The sequence below is a fragment of the Podarcis liolepis genome, assembly GCF_965112155.1.
Source record: "Podarcis liolepis genome assembly, chromosome: 7".
NCBI classification, from domain to species: Eukaryota; Metazoa; Chordata; class Lepidosauria; order Squamata; family Lacertidae; genus Podarcis; species Podarcis liolepis.
This window is the reverse complement of record NC_139561.1, coordinates 54,805,552-54,827,142: the sequence shown is the minus strand read 5'-3', so window position 1 is coordinate 54,827,142 and position 21,591 is coordinate 54,805,552. Positions and strand designations below refer to the sequence as shown.

The 21,591-nt window shown below is 50.4% G+C and overlaps 1 protein-coding gene across 8 annotated transcripts in view; it reads left to right on the top strand.

Annotated features, from left to right (window-relative positions):
• Positions 1 to 20,024, top strand: part of MTSS2 (MTSS I-BAR domain containing 2) — a 57,540-nt gene extending 37,516 nt beyond the window's left edge. Inside the window, exons 5-16 of one of the 8 annotated variants that reach the window (XR_014528788.1) lie at positions 225 to 316; positions 566 to 640; positions 7,697 to 7,854; positions 8,847 to 8,954; positions 9,774 to 9,871; positions 10,790 to 10,916; positions 12,301 to 12,375; positions 12,853 to 12,918; positions 14,191 to 14,367; positions 15,346 to 15,511; positions 15,849 to 18,609; positions 18,750 to 20,024. Coding sequence is in view for 5 of the 8 variants with exons in the window: in XM_083514971.1 (XP_083371097.1) it covers positions 225 to 316; positions 566 to 640; positions 2,245 to 2,253; positions 7,697 to 7,854; positions 8,847 to 8,954; positions 9,774 to 9,871; positions 10,790 to 10,916; positions 12,301 to 12,375; positions 12,853 to 12,918; positions 14,191 to 14,367; positions 15,346 to 15,511; positions 15,849 to 16,612 (1,915 nt within the window). In the remaining 3 variants the exon portion in view is untranslated. Of the gene's footprint in view, positions 1 to 224; positions 317 to 565; positions 641 to 2,244; positions 2,254 to 7,696; positions 7,855 to 8,846; positions 8,955 to 9,773; positions 9,872 to 10,789; positions 10,917 to 12,300; positions 12,376 to 12,852; positions 12,919 to 14,190; positions 14,368 to 15,345; positions 15,512 to 15,848 lie in introns of all 8 variants that reach the window. The other 7 variants (XM_083514971.1, XR_014528786.1, XR_014528787.1 and 4 more) reach the window with 7 other exon arrangements.
• Positions 20,025 to 21,591: the final 1,567 nt, after the last annotated feature.

The window sequence follows — 21,591 nt, the reverse complement described above, 5'->3', positions numbered from 1 at the left end:
GCCTTGAAAACGGGATTGGGGAGGTGCTGAAATAGGCAAGACATGCAGAAGGAGGCTCAGGGTTTTAGAAACTCGAGCCACTTCCATACTGTAGTCCAGAGAATGAGTTACTGAGCCATTTGGATCACCTTGGCACATTTATGGGGATTTCATTGCAAACCCTTCTCCGCATCCCTTGGCCCTGCTAACCCGCCTCTCTCTGGGTGCCTTCCCCCCTCCTGCAGTGCCCTGATGGAGAGCCTGATTAACCCCCTGCAGGATCGGATAGAGGACTGGAAGAAGACTGCTAACCAGCTTGACAAAGATCACGCGAAAGGTAAAAGGGCTGCCCCATAGCCTGTGAGGCAGTGTCTGATGCTCAGAGGAAAGCAGTGGCAAGGATGTGACTGTGGGGCTTAGGGTGGGAGGAGATGAAAGCCAGGAGTTGAGTCTGGGCCCCATAGAGAGCAGTGGCCTCCCTTGTCTGCTCACGCCATGTGGGGGACCTCGGGGTCCACCCGCCAAGCTGTTTGCCTTCTGGTCACTTGGAATCAGGCCTCGTGTCTCCCAATTCCTGTCTCCTTAGAATACAAACGAGCCCGCCATGAGATAAAGAAGAAGTCCTCTGACACACTGAAGCTTCAGAAGAAAGCCCGCAAAGGTAAGATCGGCCAGGGTCTTTCTGGCCAAAGGGCAGCTCAGTTTGGCTAGTGATGTTGGCCTCCAACCCCTGATTGAAGAGGGGGACTGGATTTGTTGGGCTGCCCTTGGATAAACTAAATTGCTTCTGCCTTAGCAGTGAACGTTTCCCTGCACAGGTAATGGCATGGATGGAGCAAGGACCTTGGTTTAATTCTCCAGTTAAATTCATTGCAGTGTAAGATCCTGGTTAAACTAGGGTGGAGGCCTCCTTGCGGCATAATGTCCTGGGGCCCAGAGGTTCTCCAAATCCCTTTGTGGGTTGTTTGCTTTGCAGGTGAGACAGAGCTTTGTGTTAGGCAGTGACAGAAAAGGGAATGAATTCAGCTTCCTGAATTTATTGGGGGGGGGGGTGTTAAAGCAAGTTTCTGGCCCCTGTGGCTTAACAGTGTGGGTGGGCAATGCTGGCTGAGGCCTCAGAAACCAGAGGAGATGGCCGAGTGAGAGGTCTGTTGATTAGGCTCACAGCATTCACCTTTGCTCAGTTCAGGAATCTTGGATTTATTTGTTTTAAGTGCAGAAGAACACACATGCCTCTCAGCTATTGATCCTCTTCAAAGCTGTGAGGCATTTTAACCCCCAAGGAGAAAGAAGGCCCAGCTGTCTTCAGAGTTGTGGTAGCAGATTCCAAGGGGAGAAGGGAGCTTGCCTGCTTCTGGTTTGCTTGTGTGTCTGAATGGGTCTTTGTGAGAGTGGCAGTTTCTGCAGGGGGCGTTGTTCAGCCGGTGCTTTAAGTTTCCGCACTTTTGGTTTGCCCTCCCATCTTGTGAACATGTGATTGCCAGGGGAGGGTTGCTTTCAGAGCCTTGCTAAGTTCTTATTGCCCTAAAATCAGGCCAGTGTGTTGATCCAGGTCATTGCTCCTCGAAGTTACCATGTGTGTATGCTGGTGCTGACTGCAAAGTTGGGGGGGGGGCCTCGGGGATAATTTCCTATCAAAGTGCCTCTCCCTCCCCTTTATGCACACACTCTGTCATGGGAAGAGAACTGTGTTGGTGTTCTCAGTGTGGCGTCTCATACCATTCTCAGTCCTTCTAGGTATTGAGAGGGGTCTTCCTGGCTCCTGCAGCGGACCCTCTGAGGCCCAAACCAGATGTTGCGTGTGCACGTGGCCACTAATGACTCCTTGGGAAGACAAGGTGCAGGGTGCAAATGTCTCTGTGCCTTCCTCCTCCTGTTTGGCTGCTCCATGCAAGGTGGATTGGGGACCTGTGGCATTTGGCTTGGGTCTGGGGCATTTGCATTCTGCCTTGGGGAATCCCCACTCCACCCCTGGACCTGCCACTGCCCCCCACCTGGGGGAGGTTATCAGAGTCCTGTGGCTCCCACTTTTGCTCCTTGTGCCAGTGGAGAAGACCTGACCAGACGCAGCTGTCCCCTGCTGTCATTTTATGGCGGGAGGGCAGTTGTGTACCTGGTGATGTGGCTGAGTTGGGTGGTGGTTCTGTGGGGTCCTGTTCCGGGTGAGAAGATGGCTCTATACATCAGCCTGTCTTTCACACATTCTTCTTTCTCTCTTCCTCCCTCTCTCCTTTCTCTTCCCTCCTTTCCACATCCTTCCTGTAGAGCTACTTGGTAAGTCAAACGTTGCCATCTCAGCTTCATCCAGGCATCCCTCGCCCTTCCTCCACGCTCTTGGCTTCACTACCTGTAATCCTCTCCCCCCTCCCTCCCTCCACTCTGTTTTGGTTGGGCTTGAAATGAAATGAAACCTCTGGAGGCCATGCTGATGCAAGTGGTGCATTGAGGGTTGGGAGCAGCTTAAGCTGATGGGGCTGACTGAGGCTCGGCTCAGCTTTGCTGGAGGCAGGGAGGAGGTGGTGATGAACGCAGGAACCTGAGGTGTAAGGTGCCAACAGGCCACATGGCAAAAACGGAAATACTAAGTTCAAAGTTGCTTCATTCTTCTCAGTGAACCTTGCAACGACCCTGTAAGGCAGGCCAGCATTACTGCCCCCCATGTTGCGGATGGCCAGGCTGAGGCTAAGGAAGAGCAGCTTACCTCAGGCCAAATTGGAGACTTGGGAGATTGTTCCAAAGGCATCTTATTTTGGCCTGCTGGCAAGCAAGACCCCATGGGAAATGGGTGTGCGCCTCCCCTGCTATGCCAACCCCCTGACTAGCCCATCCACAAACTAGCTAAGCACCTGAGATGCCAAAATCCCTGGGGCTCTTGCCTTGCCTCTGTTTAGAGTAATCTCTCTCTCCCCCCCACTCCCCATTTTGTTGGTAGAGTACAACTCCTACCCCCAACCCTTGGCCTTGCTTATGAGGCCTTTTAGGTCAAAATATGAGGCCTATGAGGCTTATGAGGCCTTTTAGGTCAAAATATGTGGTGTGTGCCGGGTTTATTTATCTATAGTTTGACCATTTCAACCTTGGGCCTTTCTTGGCCTTGGAAAGTCAAGTCCCTACCTTTCAGCCTAAGCTCCCTTACAAGGTTGTTGTGAAGCTGTTTTCTAAAGACAGTGTTCTTTGTGTCTTAAAAGAAGCCTAGCATACATGAAAACCCTTAGTTTGATTTGCAAGAGTTGCATTCAGGCCCCACCTTCCTGGGGCTGCAAAAAACTGGGTTATTTTACAGAATGTATTGCAGGCATAGGCAAACTCAGACCTCCAGGTGTTTTGGGACTACAACTCCCATCATCCCTAGCCAACAGGACCAGTAGTCAGGGATGATGGGAACTGTAGTCTCAAAACATCTGGAGGGCTGAGTTTGCCTCTGCCTGATGGTTCAATCCCAGTTTAAAGGATTGGGTAGCAGAAAGCAATGTGAAGGAGGAAGAAGGGGTCCTACCCTCTCCACCTGCCTGAGACCCCACAGAGCCACTCCTCTGGGCAGGGGTCTGCCTCAGTGCAAGGCTGCTTCATATGCCCTGTTGCCACTTTGAAAAGGGGGATATCAAAGGGCACATTCAAAGCACATACACTTTGGTTTCATCAGTTGAACACAAAATGGAAAAACAGCTTGAATTCTCACGGATCCAGACTGGCTCAGTCTCTCACTCTGGGGCCATCTTCTCCAACCTAGTGTTTTGGACCACAACTCCCATCAGCCTCAGCCTTCTCTGGAGGAAATCCTCCTTGGTATTGCTTATGGCAGGCATGTCCAAAGTCCATTTTGGGGGCCTAATGTGGCCCACCGGTCGGTTTAATCCATGCCCTGTGGCAGTTTATTTCCTGGGGTTAAAACCTAAAAAAACCCTCAACAACTTCAATCCTAAAAAAAGGTCAGCAACATTGGTTGGCCCTTTGGTCAGCCCCCATGGCCCTTCACGTCATCAAATCTGGCCCTCTTTTAAAAATGTTTGGACACCACTGGCTTATGGGATTTGTAACCCAAAACAACTGGAGGGCACCGGCTTCAGGGAAGGCTGTTCTGGAAGGTGGCTAGGTCTCCTTCAGAGGGAGACCACAATTTCCACCTGCAGCAGAGTGCCACCATTTGTCTGGGCACTTAAGGGCCCCAGGTGCTTTCAGTTAGGGACCAAAGGCCTGGTTAAAATTGATTGGTGCAGGTTGGAATAACCATTCCTTCCCCCTTAGGCCAAAGCAAAGAGGAGGCCTTCTTGTCTTGTGCTGGGAGACACTCACAAGAGCATCCCTATGATCCCTCTTAGTATCCTCACCCTCTTGAACCACAAAGGCATAAGCAACAAGACATTGTCAGTGGGCACTTTTTAAGTTGGCTTTCATTTCAGGCCTGATCAGCATCACCACAGGGCCTCATTATTCCCATCTGGACACTCCTCTTTCTCTGGCTCTGCTGCACCGCTCCAGAATGGCTCTGGGGCAAATGCTGAGATCCACCCACCTTGGGCCCAGATCCGCCCCAGAGAGTGACAGCCTTGAGATTAGGGATGGGGAAGAGCCACTTTAAAAAGTGGAATTGGACAGGGAATGCACGCTTCAGCAACAGCTCATCAGAAGGGTGGGTTGGTGCCTTGGCTTCCATTTTCAAAAGGCCAGTTCTAGCTTTCCTCAAGCATTATTAAATTCAGCAAGCGTTATATAGGTCTCGCAGGTTCCCCTTAACTTTATAGCTCCTTTTCCCTGGGTCTTTTGGCTGCCAAGCCCAAGCATCAGGATCTCAGCCTTAGCCCTCCAATATCCTGGGGCCCACTGCCTCAACAGCTTGGCTGTTTCTTGACTTTTTCTCAGCAATCAGCCATTCTTCCAGTCTTCCCCGTTCCTCCCCACACTGGTTTTCCACCCGCCTGGCTGCTCAGACATCTTGCTTTACCTTCTTTGCATGTGGGCTGGTGGTGGTGGTGGTGGGAGGCAACATATCTGAGTGACAGCAGGGCTGCGGTTGCACAAGGGTGGTCTTCATTGCTGTCCATCAAGCCAAGCATTTCATGGTTGGTTCTGCACACATTGTGAATTGCTTGCTGGCACCTCTGTTTTGCATAGCCTGTGATCAATGGGTGGTTGTGAGCATGGACAGCTCCAGGGGAGCCTTGATCCTAAGGGCTCTCTTGGTGTCTGTGCTTCCGACGAACTTTTGAAGTCCATGTGTCTGTGACTCCCTTTGTGTGTCCTTGAGTATTTGTATGAGTAGCAATACCCATCCACCCCAACCCAGATTCTCACAGCGCAGCCTTCCAAGCAACTGAGTCACACAAATTTCAGCACCGCTGTGAAACTAAGGTCTGGACTTGGAATGAATTTGAACTTCTGCTTTTGAATTACAGTGTTGGAATTGTGAATGGGTTTGTGTGGGAAGGAGAGAGTGATGAATCCAGCACAAACTGGGACGGAGGAGGGAAAGGCAAGGTGCATCATGGGAGCAGGGCAGCCCTCTCAATTGACTCTAGGAGTCCCAAGGACCACTGTGCTCTGTATCTGGCTAGTGATACACAGATCCACTGCTGGGCCAACTGCTGGGACTCCTCTTGCCAGTGGGCAATTGGAAAAAGCCTGTGGGGTGAATTCAAAGAAGCAGAAAAGGATGGATCTAGACACACCTGCCCACCTTTGGAGGGTTGAAGAGCCAGAAGCCAACATGGGCCTCTTGCCCAATTTTACTGCTACACCCAGAAAATGAAGATGCTGCATAGCAGGAGAAGGCCTCCCACTGCTTTGAGCATGACCCCTTCAGACTTGTGTGGGCCAATAGGGCTTTCTTCTCCCTGCCACCCTACATGAGAAGGACAACCTGCATCTCATGTAACATCTAGTTATTGCTAGCAGTACGATGGCTCCTCTCCCAGTCTGGAGAGTCATGCTAGAGAGTAGAGGGTTGGCAAAGGACTTGTGTGAATCATGGAGGTGGAGGGAGTGGTAACAGGAGGAGCAAGAATGGTGGAGCGATTGTGCTTTGCAGAGGTCACGATGGGCCAGAAGGTAGGAAGGTGACTTCACAGATTGAAAGTGAGGAGGCTGCTGTTCCAGATGCTGTAGAATGGCATAGTCAAAGGTGCAAAGGCAGAGTAGGGAGAAGAAGGCAGGGGTAAAGGAGAACTTGCTTCAGACTAAGAGGTCAAAAAGAGAAATATTTCATAGGAAGTGAAGAGGGTGGAGAGCTTGCATCCTTGGTGGGAGCCAACACAGGCGCTTAAGGAGAGGAGCAAGGTGCTCCTTGGAGTGGAGATGGGGACAGTTGTGACATCCTCCACTCCCTTTATTGCCTCATACGTCTTCATGAATTGGTAGCAGTTGGGGACTATGGGGTGAAATAAGGCTTGGTTCCATCATGACATCTGCAAAGTCAAATGAAGTCAGTTGAGGGAGTAGGCAGGGGAGGGCAGTGCAAAGAGACGGGGGGCATTTTTGCAAGCAATATTGAAATAGCATGGTGGGCATGTTCAGTTATGCAGAAGATGTTCCTGAAAAACAATGAAGGTTTTGGCTTAGCCCTGTTTACAAATATAGTTATTATTAATAGATTGAGTTTAAATTACTTGTAAGCTGCTTAATATTTAAGAAAATCCAAAGCTGTATACAAAGTATTCAGTGCACAACATTCAGACTAGAAAAGACATAAATACAGTTTGTTGCTTTCCACAGTGACCAGTGATATGACATATCTGGCCAATATCACTCCTTTCGGGATGCAGACATGGACAGAAATGTCGCCAGGGCTGATGTGGGCCAGGAGCCCAGTGCCTCCTGGAGGGCCAGCTACAGATATTAACAGTGGCCCTCACACTTTTATAGACCTATGCAATATATGCAGTCATGATGCTACTTGTCTGAAATCATAAATTTTATCACATGTGAACATCCATAAAAATTAAGCAAGCATGAAACTGAGCTTCCCTCTGTCATAACAATAGGGATCGAGAGCATCAGAGCCAACATCACAGTTCATCAGAATGACAAATCCTGGATAACAGGGTCAAAGACCAGTGTTTACTTATTTAAAAAGTCATTTAACCTGCTCTTCAGGCAAAAAGGCTTAAAAAATAGCTTGTAGATTGAACAAAAAATAGCCCCTCTTAGTGTTTGGCAAACCAACTTGGGTGTGTTTCTTCACAACCCTCTGAGTATTTTAAACATCTCTCGTACAGGTCAGAGTACTCACAAAATGGTTGCTTTTGGTTCTTGGGAGCTATTCAGTAAGTCTGGATACGGGTGCATTATGCTATAATCAAACTGGTTTAAACAGAATTTAATTTCGTGTCTGAACAATGGAAGATGAGGAATTGCCATTTATTGAAGACACGACAGGCTCTTTGATAGAAATCTGTGACACCAGGTTGGAGTCTGCTCTATGCCCAGGTAGTGTTTATTCAGCAGAGACCACCAGTCACTGAAGATATCGGGAGACATCACTCGCAGCAGTAAAATCTAGGAAGGTTTGCTTGTTTCTAGACTGGCATTTTCCCTACCTAGAGGACCTCTCTGTGCTCCAGTTTAGGTTACCCAGTTTCACCATAGTCAGGAAATATACAGATGTGAGGCGCCACATCTGTTCAGGGGCTACCTCCAGAAGTAGGCCAGAGCTTTGAGGCTGGACCTGGGGGCTGGTGGGTGAAGAGGAGGTGATGTCTCTGTCTCCCTGTCCTTCTTTCAGGTAAAGGGGACCTGCAGCCTCAACTGGACAATGCACTCCAAGATGTCAATGACATGTACCTTCTTTTGGAAGAAACGGAGAAACAGGCTGTCCGCAAGGCACTCATTGAGGAGCGAGGGCGGTTCTGCACCTTCATCGCTTATTTGCAACCTGTGGTGGTAGGTGCCCCCCACCCCTACCTTACCCAATATTCAACTGCCCACATTTGTTTCATGGGTTGAGTATAGTGTATTTTAATTTGCAAACAAAATTCTGGCAGCCACCCCCACCCCTCCCATAGTGACAGTATACATCTCGGGTATTGGTAGGTACTTAAAATATTTGGTGCACGGGCCCACTGGAGAAAAATGTGCGTCAATTTTGTATGTGGCGATTTATGCATATAGATGCAAATTTAGGCAGCTTGCAGAGAAAAACAAACTCCGGCTCCTCCTGGACTTACTCTGAACTATGGGGTGTCAACAGGGTTGGATTGCACCCAACACTGTCTGTCACACCTGCACACACCTCTGCTCCCACCTGAAGCAATGTTTCAAAAGGTCTTGCCCCGTACATATGGCTAATCTACATCCTGTCTTTATCTATACATTCCTTTCCAAGGCTTATTGTGGATTTAGGTGGGCTTGCCAAGTTAAGGTTAAGGAGACTGTGTGCGCCAACAGTGAATGAGACTTTGGTCAAGCCCTTCCCTTGAGATGCTGTTGATTGATTGATTGATTGATTGATTGATTGCATTTCTATCTCGCCTTTTCCTCCCAGGAGCTCAAGGTTGTGTATGTGGTTCTTGATGACTACATATTAGATCAGCCTTTCTCAACCTGGTGCCTTCTAGTTATTTTGGACTACAACTCCCATCAGCCCCAGAGGTGGACTGTGCTTGTGGTAGTATTGCCCAGGCTGCACTGCTAAGTTGCCTTTGGCTCTTCATCCATACTTCTATCTCCAAGGCTAGGGAACCATATGGCTGGGCCCTGCCCAGGTTAACCCACGTAACCTTCATCAGATAGAACCAGCACTTGCAAAGGGGTCCATTTGTGATGCAAGGATACTTATCATAGAATTGGAAGGGACCACAAGGGTCATCTAGTCCAGCCCACTGTAATGCAGGAATATTGAGTTGCCCGATTCTCTCCTCTTGTCTTTTTTGCAGAATGGAGAGATCACCATGCTGGGAGAGATCACCCACCTGCAGGGCATCATTGACGACCTGGTGGTCCTGACAGCTGACCCCCACAAATTGCCATCGGCCAGTGAACAGGTGGGAGAGCCAAAGGGATGGAATGCTGGGGAGGTTTTAGAAAAGGATGTGTAGCTATGTGGGGGTTATTTGGATTTATATACCAAATCTGTATGTGAGTCTTCAAGTCAAATTCTCAGAGTGGCTTCCAGTACAAAAGATAAAACATTAACAATTTAAAAGCAACAATAATGAGAACACAGTAGCAGCTTCCCTAAATCAGAACCCTAGAAGGCCCTTGATTAAATTCTCAGTTAATTTATTGCATCATGCAGTTTGGGAAATATGGAACTAGTCCAGCCCAAGCTCCAGCTTTCAGAATTTAATTGTGACAGGTGCCCAGATAGCCTAGCATCAAACTTCTAGCAGTGGCAGAGTCTCTAACTGAAACCAGGGAGGAGGTAATCCGAAAGGAAGGAATTGGAAAATACTTCCTAGGTTCAAAATACCTTTATATAACGGAAACTAATTATTCCTTCACACCCACAGTGATGGATACAGGAGCTTATCCAAACCCAGTAATGACTTATGGGCCTTATGTGCAAACATATGTCTTTTGAGAATTAGACAAAGAAAAGAAGTGCAGGCTTATAAGGTGGAATTGAAGGGGTTAGATGGACCAGTGGTCTCGAGGCAGCTAAAGGTGGTCTTAATGGGGCATTGTCAGAATGTGTGCCTGCCTGTGTGGGATTGTTGAGTGGCCACTGGTGACATGTCCTCCTTTTCTGAGAAAGCAGAGTAACCCCCTGGACTCTGCTCTAATTGGGAGGACAAATGAGACACAATTGGAAGGTTTTGTACGTGTCACGGAGCTACCTTTTAATGCCAAATATTTTGCAGGTGATCAAAGATTTGAAGGGCTCTGATTATAGCTGGTCTTACCAGACCCCGCCGTCCTCTCCCAGCAGCTCTGGGTCCCGCAAATCCAGCATGTGCAGGTAGGTGTGTTTGGCGCAGCTGGAGGAATCTCACAGCTCAAGGGCATGACTGCCAAGGGGAGCATAGCATGACCTGCCTTTCTCTAAGTGGGCCTCTCGCCACTTGTATGATCCCACGGAGATAGCGAGTGAAGTGCTTTAATTCTTGAGTGACTCTTTTCCACTCCTTTCTTTTTTTAATAGTGCTTTTTGTGGTATTCTGTTAAAAAAATCCCAAGTTCAAATAACTAATGCAAACCTCTCCCCATCACTGTGGGAAGAGAAACTAGCAATTCAAAGCTCTGTTGACCAACAGTCCCCTAATTTAGATCAACATGAAGCAATGGAGTCAGTCACCTGAACTTGCAAAGGAGACATGTTTAAAGGCACAGGAGCCCTGAGGTGCTTTAAGCACATGTTGCCTGCTCATGCTGCAACTGTGTCTCGGGCTCCCTCAGGAAACTCTGGCATGCCATGTGGACTAAGAAGTGGGGGAACATGGCACTTCCAGAGCAGTGGGCCTAGTGCAGAAACACCCTGGGATTGTGTGTGTGTGTGATCATTGTCAGGCCCTCAGCACCACTGCTGTCTCCTAGCTGGGAGAGAAGAATGTGTCACTTTCCCCCATATGCACCTTTCCTGTCTGTAATGCCACTTAATTCCTCACAGTTTATGTGGGTTGGACTGGTTTTTTTTTAATAAATGAAAACAAAACTCTCTCTTCCTTCCTTTGCACCCCCTGCTATTCTCACTCCTACCCCATCAATGCGCTTTGATGATGTGCTTTGTCTCTCCTGCGCGCCTTGTCCTGCCCCCCTCCTGCCCGCCATGCCGTCTCATCCTGCCACCCTTTAGCGGCACTAGCAGTGCTCAGGGTGGCCCCCCGTGGCTCACGGGTTCTCAAACATACTCACCAACTTCCATATGTCGCTACCGCAGCCTGGCACAGCCTGTCAATGCCAACACCCGCCTGTCCAGCGTCTCATCGCATGACTCTGGCTTCATCTCCCAGGACGCCATGTTCTCCAAGCCACCTTCGCCAATGCCCTCGGACCTCACCAGTCAGGTAAGCTCAGCGGGGCAGCCGCCAAAGGCCACAGAATGAAAAGGGGAAGCCCTGGGCAAACATGGCAGCTATCAACACTCTTCTTGCTGTTACTCTGCTGCAGGCAGGCCCAATCCGGTTGTGCATGCACAGCCACTTAGGGGAAGTCAAGGGTGCTGGTGGCCACAGGACAGGTGACAGACCCCTTGAATGAGCTGCCATCCCCCACCCCCTCCAGTTTAATCAGATTAAACTGGCCTCAGTCCTTCCTTTTTATAAACCAGGCTGGTTGACTATTTAGGTGGGGTAAGTTCCCAGCACTACATGGGCTGTGCAATGGATGGGTGTGCCAGTCCCCATTTTAGCTGGTTCCAGGTGAGATATTGACAGCCACGTCTCCTTTTTGCTTGGGAAGGGAGTAGGCCCAGAAATCTCTGTGAGGAAAGGAAGCCTGCTTCTCTCCTTGGCTATCCGGTGGTTGCGGAGCCCCAGGAACTAACATCCTCAGCTCTCCAGGGGTGATGAAGAACTCCTACATAGGTGTCAAGGCCATTCCAGTGCGAATTAAGAGCCCAGAACATCTGGAGGGCTCCAGACCTGTGAAGGTGGCACTAAAGCATGGGTTTCTGAATCCAACAGCCGTGGAGGGTTACAGCCATTCAAAGGTTCTCACGTCCCCATTTCTTTTAAGTGTAAAGAGCCAGCAGCTCTTCCTCTGGGGCTTCTGCAACAGTTGGTCCAGAGGGATTTTATCCAAGACTTGCAGAGCGGAGGTTTATCAAGCCGCCCTGAGCTGAGGGTGGCTCCAGGAAAAGCAAGTTAAGATATTTATGAATAATGTGTTTTTGTAAAGTGTCTCATGGAGGTGCAAGCAGAATGGCTGGCCTGCGGGAAGAGGACAGCTGCCGAGTGTGCACCTGTGAGGAAGGTGCAGGAAGTTTGGGACGTCCCTCTGGCCTCCGGTGTGCCTTGTTTCCACACCCTGGGCGAGAGGAGGCTTTCTCTTCCTGCCTCTCTGCTTTCTGCAGCTGGCCCTTTCCTCTTGCCCTTGCAGAGGGAGGTGGCCTTCCTTCCTCCTGGCTCCTTCCTCATCGCTTCCCCTGCTGAAGAGTTATTGCAGAGGGCCTGGAAGTGCCTGTGCAAAATCCATGTGAGGCCCCTCATGGGCTTCCCGTGAGCGTGTGTGGCTCCTCCGGTGCTTGCACTGCCTGCTGTGATCTAACACCTGGCTCTTGAGTGTCAAGGCTGGCTGCCCTGCGCTTGCATCCGCCTCCTCGGGTCTCTCTCTCTCTCTCTCTCTGCCTGCTGCTTTCCCTCCACCAGCTGCTTAACCAGGTCTCTTCTCTCCCTTCTCTCCCATATGTCTGTTTTGCTCCTGCTGACCTTTGGACTTTGGGCATGGCAGAAGTCCTCCAGCTCCGCATCGTCCGAGGCCTCAGAAACCTGCCAGTCTGTTAGCGAATGCAACTCCCCGACCTCGGTCAGTTCTAGCTCTGCCCCCGGGGTATGGTCAGGCGGCCGGAAGGTGACGCGCAAATCGGCAACATCCTTCCCACCCACCCACCAACCCCCACCCATCACACACCCAGGATCCAGGGATACGCACCCCACCCAGTGGCTGATGCACTGCAGGGCTTTAGCATGTCACAAACCTTTGGGGAAATGGACACCTCCTCCTGCTCCTCTGGTTGCCGTCTCCCGCTCCTCCTCTTCTTCCTCCACCATTTCTGTTCCCGGTCCCACCTTGTTGGCTGGCTTTTGGCTCTTGGCTTTTTGATGGTTGTTGTTTTTTTGGTCCTGGCTTGATGATTCCAGTGTGATTCTGGCTTCCTCTGCAGCTCTGCCCAGCCGGTTGCCACGGGCCGCCCCCTTCCCACCCCCTGCAGGTTGGCTGGGTGTGCAGCGGTCATGCGTGTGCTCTGGGTTCTCTTCACCGTGGTTTCTTACTGTGTTTCAGTGGAAACCCCTGAATGTAGCTCATGTGGCCAGGACTGAAGGAAGCTCCAGAAGAAGCCTTAGCCTGGTGTGTATATTGTGGTGTGTCCATTTCCGAGATCTTGACCAGGGGAGTCAGCTGCTCCAGAGCTGGAACAGGAGCCTTCTGTGGCTCTGTTGGCTCTGGAAACATGTAGCTCCAAGCCTACTCTTCCAGCAGCAGCCTAGGGATTCCCCTCTGGAAAGCAATGGAGGTGATGCTGCAGAGGTCACTCAGGAGCAAGAGCCTCTGCTCTGCACAAGTTGCGTTCTGTTTGGGGTTTTTTCTGCATCATTTAATATGCTCAATGGTTGAACCCAGCCAGGCTCCCACCCCAGCATTTTTAGGTGCAGGTAGCAAAGGCTCCCATGTGGCCCCAGATCAAACCCATCAGGCTGTCTGAAGCAGTCGTTCTTTCCTCTTGCACACTGGCATTGTGAGCACATCAAAGTGCTCTGGAAACAGGAAGTGCTGCTTCCTTCTTCCTGAACACAGGAAGCCTGCACCAGGACAGCTTTGGGATGGCAGAATATGAACCATTTCCCCTCAGCTGACCCACCTGCCCCCCCCAAGTCTCTGCAATGTCCCTGTGCTGCCATCTCTCTATGAGTTGGGGCATGAACTGCTTCCCATAAACAAACACCATGTAGGGTTTGGTGTGAGTGGAGTGGAGTGAAGTGAAGTGGTGGTGGGGGGCTGAGAACAGCCCCTGCCTGGAAGTCCTTCCATTCTCAGATCAGCCATGAGGTCACTGAGTGCTTTTAGACAGCAGTCTGCCTTTCAGGACCACTGTATGGATTGTGCAGAACTGAATGTGCTGTGTTTTGAACACTCAGTATTTATATAGCACTTTCTGTAAGAGGGAAGATGCATTCACCTGACTTTTTCCAGAAAATGTGTTTGAGGAGAGTGAGAGAATTGGGATGGGGGACACATATTGGTATCATGACTGTCAGCTGCTTCAAGCTCTTGGGGAAGCAGCCCACACTTTTAAAAGGAAGCAAGCACCCTCCTGGCCTGGTGCCTCCACCTTTCCTGTCTTTGTTGAAACCCTTTTTAAGCCAAGAGGGGATTTCTCCGTCAGCAGCCCAACAGAGCAAAATGGTGGCAGAGCCATTTTGTGATTGCCACAACCCCTGCTCTTTGCCCTGGGGTGGGCCTTTTGCCAATTCCTCTCTCCCCACCCCCTTGCCCAGTCCCTCTCCATCCAGTCTCATCTCCCATTCTGCCCTATTCCATACCCACCTGACTTTGCACTGCTGTGCCCGATGTTGGGGCCCCAGCTGTGCCGTCCTACCCATCTCCTCTTGGATTTTGCAGGATTGGTCCAAGGCTAGCCTCTATGAACAGCCGGTGGCAAGCACACTGCAGCGAAGGAAGGACCGCGTAGAGCATCTCCGTGAAGCTGAGCTGGGCTCCACCAGCCTGGTATACCCAGGAATCAGCTTGGAGGAAGGCTCCAGGCCCCGCATGTCCCCGGCCTCCATTGCTGCCAAGGTATAGCCAGCTTCAGTGTCAAAATGGGAGACCGGGGGGACAGGAACTTGGAATAGGTTTGGTACCTTGGTGATGGAGCACTTACTTGTCCCAAACCTTAGCTAGGAGAGAGGCAACTCCCTGGAGGAGAAGACCCGGGCCTCCTCTGCATGTCTTGTTCCAGAAGGAGATTTACCCAAATAGCAACTAGCATTCTTGAGCTGAGCGCAGAAGGGAATTTCAGGGCAGCAGAGGAAGTTCTCTCAGAGAAGTGTTTTGCAGTTGATGGGTTTTGCTCATATGAATTGTGAAAAATTGCTACGCCCAGCATGCCAGCAGCTTCCTGTGTAGCCCTTTGCCCTGATGCGGCTTTGGAGCCCTGGAGGAATTGAATGATGCATGTCTGTTGCTTATACTTCATATGTTTGGTGAGGGACCTGCTTGAGTGACCCTGGCAGACATGATGCCTACTCTCACCAGCTGCTGTGTGTGAGTCACTGGGGAATAGCCATGGGAGGGCTGGCCACTGCCTTTAGGTGCCACTTTCCTCCTCCCACTTCCACCTTCCCTCTGCCCCACAAAGCCCCCTCACTTCAGCCCCCCCCCCCAGTACACACAAAAGAAATGGGAATTCTTTGCACATCCTGTCTTGAGCAGAGCTGCAAATGATGAGGGGCTTATGGGGTGCATGTGGAATTGGGGCACGCATGTTAGCCTGGGAGAGATCCAGGCTAACCACCCTCATGGCACCAGCTGCTTGCTCACTGCAGGTGTTGTGTTCATGGCCAACATAGTTTTGGGGAGTGAGATAACTTGATCATTCTCCTATCTCCCCATCTCCACTTGCTTTCCATTAATGTTTTCTGACCTTTGGGTGCAGGTGGCCTGGCCCAGGCACACACATGGTGTCATCTCCTGCAGCTCAGGGTGCCATTTGCTTTGAGACCAGCTCATCACACCTCTCACTCCCCACCCCACCCCATTTTGTTTCTCCATCAGCATGGGGAGGAGGTGTCCCCAGCCGCAAGTGACCTGGCCATGGTGCTGACCCGAGGCCTGAGTCTTGAGCACCAGAAGAGTAGCCGGGACTCCCTGCAGTACTCCAGTGGCTACAGCACACAAACCACCACTCCTTCCTGCTCTGAGGACACCATCCCCTCGCAAGGTATCTCTGCCAATGGGCTTCTTGGCACCCAGGGAAGGGGTGGGGTGGCGTTTTACTTAATGTGGTTGCCCAGTTTAACAATCAATATTTTTAGGGTGGCATACATGGTTATTAGATTTATCTATATCTTGCCTCCCCCCCCCGCATGGGATTCAAGGCAGCTTACAACTAAAATAGACACAGGTTATATATATTCACAAAATCAAAATACATACGTATGAAAGATCTCATATAGTGGAGAGTGTTGCACATGGGGTGCAGCAGTGGCTGCTTGGCTGTGCTGCACCTGCCAGCTGAGAATGCTGACACCCACCCTGTCATTCTGTCGCCTCCACAGGATCAGATTACGACTGCTATTCCGTGAACGGTGACATGGAAGGGGAGAGCCAGAGCGAATTCGACAAATCCTCAACTATCCCTCGCAACAGCAACATCGCCCAGAATTACCGGCGCATGATCCAGACCAAGCGGCCTGCTTCTACTGCTGGCCTGCCCACCGGCACTGCCCTGCCCACCGGCGCTACGCCAGGGGTGGCCACCATCCGCCGCACACCTTCCACCAAGCCCACGGTACGCCGAACCCTCTCCAACGCCGGCCCCATTCCCATCAGACCCCCCATCGTCCCTGTCAAGACGCCAACAGTGCCTGACTCCCCTGGGTACACCGGCCCCACCCGGGTGGGCAGCGAGGAATGTGTGTTCTACACTGACGATGCCTCACCAAGCGCCATGGACTTTGCCAAAGCCTCGCCCAAGAGGCTGAGCCTGCCAAACACCGCCTGGGGCAGCAACGTGATGGAGATCTCTGTGTACGCCGGGAAGCACCTCTCCACCGAGGAGGAGGAGCAGCAGCTGGCAGCCAACCGGCACAGCCTGGTGGAGAAGATTGGGGAGCTGGTAGCCAGTGCCCATGCCCTTGGCGAGGGCCAGTTTCCCTTCCCCACGGGGGTCTCTGCCCTCGGTCCCGGGGAAGAGACACCCACTCCTCCCCCGGCGGCCTCCAGCGACCCTCCAGCAGAAGACATGCTGGTGGCCATCCGGCGTGGGGTGCGCCTTCGCAGGACCATCACCAATGACAGGTCGGCGCCCCGGTTTTTGTGATGGACTCTTCCCCAGCGCCTGCTCAGTGCCCACCCGGTGGCTGGAGAGCAACCAGAGTCAGGACTAAACCAGGGGAAATGGAAGAGAAGTAAATGAACCACAAAAGGCAAAGCCACTTTATGGAGATCGTGTCAGAGTCTAGATATAAGGGAGACTAATCTATATGCCTTTGCTAACAAACCTGCACAGGCACAGCCTGGCACTGAACTGGTTTTGGAGCCTCTTTTATACACATTGTTTTTCCATCTGCTGCCCTGCCCAGGTTTCCTTTCCCCTCCTGCACCTTCCTTCATCCTGGCCTGCAGAGAGACCGGTGGTTGTTGCTGCTGCTGCCGCCACAAGGAGGGAGGCCATTCCCTTGCTCCATGATTGTCAGGGAGGAGTGAAAACCTGAACTGGATCTAGCAACTACAGTGTTCTTAGTATAAACTACACACACCCCCCGACACACTTGCACATGGCAAAGAAATGGAGGCTGCCGTTCCTAGAGAGCACCCACCTCCTCCGGACAAAAAAATGCACTGTTAGTCCTGTGCTGAATCCTTCCTTCACAGCTCTCTGTCTGTCTGTCTGTTTGTCTTTCCAGTTATTTTCTGTTTGCCATCTGTTTGTATCAGCTACTTCAAGAAAGACTTTACAAGCAGCAGTTAACACCCCCGTGAACAATCCCGGAAGCCTCTCATGTTCCCAGGTGGATCCCAAATGCGCAGCTGGAGGAGAGGGTGCAAGGGGCAGGGAGCGGACAACCTGCAGGCATGACACCAGGCAGGAGGGCCCAATCCCCCCCAACAAGAGGCTGAGTCACAGCCACAGACTTATCGGCCTCTCTTTCCTCCATGGCTCTACTGGGAGAGGAATGGGCAGGTTGGTTATATTCAGGAAGAGGATTGCGCTCTCGTCCGAAGTGGGCTAGGAGCTCTGTAATCTGAGAGGCCGAGGGTTGGGCTGCTGTTGACCGGCTCTCAGTGCCACTTCAGGACCGGGCTTGAACCTTTTGGTAAGAGCAGTGGCCATGGTTCTCCCTTGAAGGTGGGTGGGAGGGAGCAGAATTGGCAGTGATGGAAAGGTGAAGGTGGACAGCTGTTGCTCTGGAATAGCTGTAGCTAAGTGGATATAGGGGCAAAAGAAGCCTTTTTGTGGATGGTAGTGGAGGACTTTGGTAATTGAGGGCCTTAGAGGGTTTTGAAAGCAGGGTGTGTGCAAAGACCAAGGGTGTCTGCTCTTGAATTCTCCTACAACCATCTGGCAAGGCCAAAGGTTGTCAAACTGATGCTCACAGGTTCTGGTGTCACTAGAAAGGCTGTAGCGGAGTGGTAGAGCACCTGCTTGGCATGCAGAAGGTCCCAGGTTCAACTGTTGGCATCTCCAGATAAGAATAGGAAAGATCTTTGTTGTGGGAGGCTGCTGCCAAGCAGTGTTAGGCAAGGCTGAGTTAGGTGGAGTGCTGGGTCTGGGGCAGTGTCCTCTGCCTTTTCCAATGTAAGCCTGTTTTGGCCAGGTATGGGTTTGGTTATGACTAAACCTGTGAGTGTGTGGCAGGGTGCCTCTTCTAACAGCATCAAAAGGGCCCCCATTTTGTCAATATTGGGTGGATACTTTGAAAGGGGTAAAAAGTATCTGCACAGAGGGAAATAGCTGAACCAACCCTCTTGGTTGGTTCGTTTACCTTTGGTGATGTTGCTGCTGCTTAGCCAGATCTGATGTACAGTCAACCACATCCCATTCATGGTACAATTCCCCGATTCACCCTGACCAGCTCATGAAATTAAGAGTCCACTGCTGTAATTTAATATATATATAAAAGTGCCCCAGCAGAAAGTGAGGAAAGAATTGCCACAAGCAGGCTTTAAAAATGGGGGCAGAGGGGATTTACAGAAACAGGCTAGCTCCCTTGTTCTGGTTTTGGCCTCTAGATTTATAACCAGATGAATATTCAGCACGGCTTCTTCCTCTGTGCTTGGAGCTGAAGGAGCATGAGTTGGACCCAGATCTGGAGAGTGCAAGAGACTTGGATCTACCTTGTGCTCACCCTGATATTGTCCCAGATAGTCTAGAAATCGGCTGTGTTGGCAAATGGAAAGTGATGTTGGGAAAGGGGACAGTCTTGAAAGAAAGAGAAAGTGATGGGGAAAGTCAGTGGCTGGGAATTAAGGTGGTCTAAGGTGAGGGGGAAAGAGGGAGAGGCCTTTCCCTGTGCTTCACTAGGAAGGAATCGGAGAAATGTAGAGTTGAAAGGAACCATGAGGGTCATCTAGTCCAACCCTTTGCAATGCATAAATCTTTTGGCCCTGGGTTAAGAGTCTCATGCTTTACAGATCAAGCTTCCTCAACAAATGAGGGTCCATTAAATGGCCCCTGCTGCATTACCTCCACCTTTTGTGTTTGTTGGGCTCAAGAATGAGCATGTCTTGCTTTTCTGTCCTGGGACTGTCGAGTATCCAAGGATCACTGAACAGCACAGATGTAGCACAGATGGGGTGGCTAAAGTGGGGGAGGCAGAGCCCATGCTAGACATTAGGGGGCTTCCTTTGTCTTTGGATTGGCCAGGCATTCGAGTACAGAGCTTACCCATGCAAAGAAAAAAATAAAAGATGGGCTTGTGACAATTATTCCAAGAGAGATGCCACCACGTTTCTCATAGCAGCAGCATGGTGGTCAACAACCCTTTCTAAAGTAGAGAGAGAGCACAGCTGTGGACAGCGTTGAGTGTTGTGTGGTGAGGCACGAGCAAAGCACAGCGGTGGTGAAAACACGAGGTGGCCAAAGCAGCCAACTCAAGGCCCCCTGCAAGGACTGGGGAGCCTAGAAGCCTCTGAGAAAGCACAACTGCACCTGCTCCCTCTTGCTGGATCCTCCCTGTCTCCCCATCCTTAGCCCCTGCAAGGCACAGCAGGGCCTGGTGTTGTCGTTGTTGTACATAGAGCCACAGCAGTCCCCTCCACCCTCCCCACAGCCCAGACGTCTTATGTGCGCTTGCGTGGGTGTCACGTTGTACCCTCCTTAACTCTTATACTGTCGTAGTAATAACAGTTTAGTTTCTAACCAACCAACCTTCCTGTGGGTGCCCCCCTCCTCCCTGTCATGGCCAGAAATGACAACAGTGACAATGCGTGAGAAATGTTTGCATTTTGCTTTTTATTTTTATTTTTTTTTGTACAGAGGAAAAAACCCTTTAAAATGTCTCTCAACTGATGTTAACTATTCTGGTGCTGTTAACTTGTTCTTTTTTCTAATTTATTTTCCCTACGCCCCCCCCCCCTTTTGCTAGCAGTCCTGGCCTTACCCACCCACCCATCCTCTTTCATTCTTAAAGTTAATTATCCTCTCCCTTCTCCCTTCATTTAAAATAGTCACTGCTACAAGTAACGAATGCACTGTGAAGATTCCAGTATTAATAAAAGTTGTACTGTAATTAACGCAAATTGGTTCCTCCCACCCCATCCCACCCATTCTTACTCTCCTACGCATAAGAGGAACAAAGCAGTTGTTTCTTCAGGCCAGGCACACAACATCCACAGGTGGTTTTCCTACCTGTAACCCTCCTGGAATCACAACACAAATGCTAACACACATTTGTCCCAGCCATTCCAATTCTGAATTTATGGTTACAGAAATGGAAAGGTAAGTGTATTTTTAAAAAACAAAGCACCAGCTTCTATAGTTCTGACCTAGTAGGGGTTCTTGGGTCTTAAGGTGTATTTCAGATGAGCATAAGAGCCTGTAGGAAACTCAAAAGCAGAGCACAACAGAAACAACTCATGTGATTCCCAGCAACTGGTATTCAGAAGCACACTGCCTACAACAGTGGAGGTAGCAATCAATAGCTGCGTCTCTCTGTATCTTCTCAAATGGAAAGCAATAAGCATGTGGTGTTTTTTAGCCTTCTGGGGCCTTTCTTTTTCTAATGCTGTCGCTCTAAAGCCCCAGCCCCTGGACTAGGAGAAAGGAGCTGGGCGTTGCTGATTTCAGTGCCAGCCAGTGCATCAATCCCCAACCCTCTTCTCACAGCCATTTGCATAATTCCAACACCTTGTAGCAAGAAACTAGCATTTCCATGCCCATAGAATCTAAAGAGCTGCATAGTATCCAAGTGTGCCTGCTTGTGTATGTGGAGAAGTAACGGGTGAAGTCTGAGGGGTAGGGTATTATTTCTGTAGCTTCCACTATAGCAGCATAGAAGATAGTTCTTCCCCACAGCAAGCTTTACCACAGTCTTTGTCACTGACAGCTACCCTTCACATCAATCCCCACCCCTAATCACTGAACCATTTCAAGGCTGGGCTGTGTTAGGCCTCTCCACCAGCCCCAACCTTAGTGAGGCAGCAGGGCAGCAGCAGTCCTCCCAAGGCTACACACTGCTCCACTCTGTCTAAGAGGGCAAGACTCTTCCCAACCAGACACAGATTGCTCCCTTTTCCGCAATCCCTCACTGGCTACTGGCTCCCTTCTGATGGGCTCTCCTTTTCTTGGAGACAGAGAAGGTCCAGTGTGGCAGTTTGACACAACATGTCAGAGCCTACTCAAAGCTGAAAGATAGAGATTTTCAGCTGACAAGAGAATTTGCTTAGTTCTACTTCTGAAATGGATGATATCCAATCCAGAACTCCCACATCCATACATGGAAGGAGAAACAGCACTTTAAAGTAATTGTTCAGCAAAGACATTTGAAACAAAAGCAACCTGAAGCACCAGGAAACTCTTGAAAGAGGCCCAGAAAGGCTGGCCCAACTTCTAGATCTGAAATCACCTGGCTTTGGGCTTAAATAAAATACTGCTCATAAGTTCTCTGTAGCCTGATCAGGCAAGTGCCCATTCCACCAAGGGGCAGTGCTGCCAGTTGCACTGTATTTCTAGCTGGACCTCAACTAAAGGGACCCAAAGCACACTTTGCCAATACAGAATATTAGGTAAGGATTCCCTGCAAAGTCACCAGCAGCTCCCAGAACCCAGTTATTTTGAGGGAAAACAGACTCCATCTC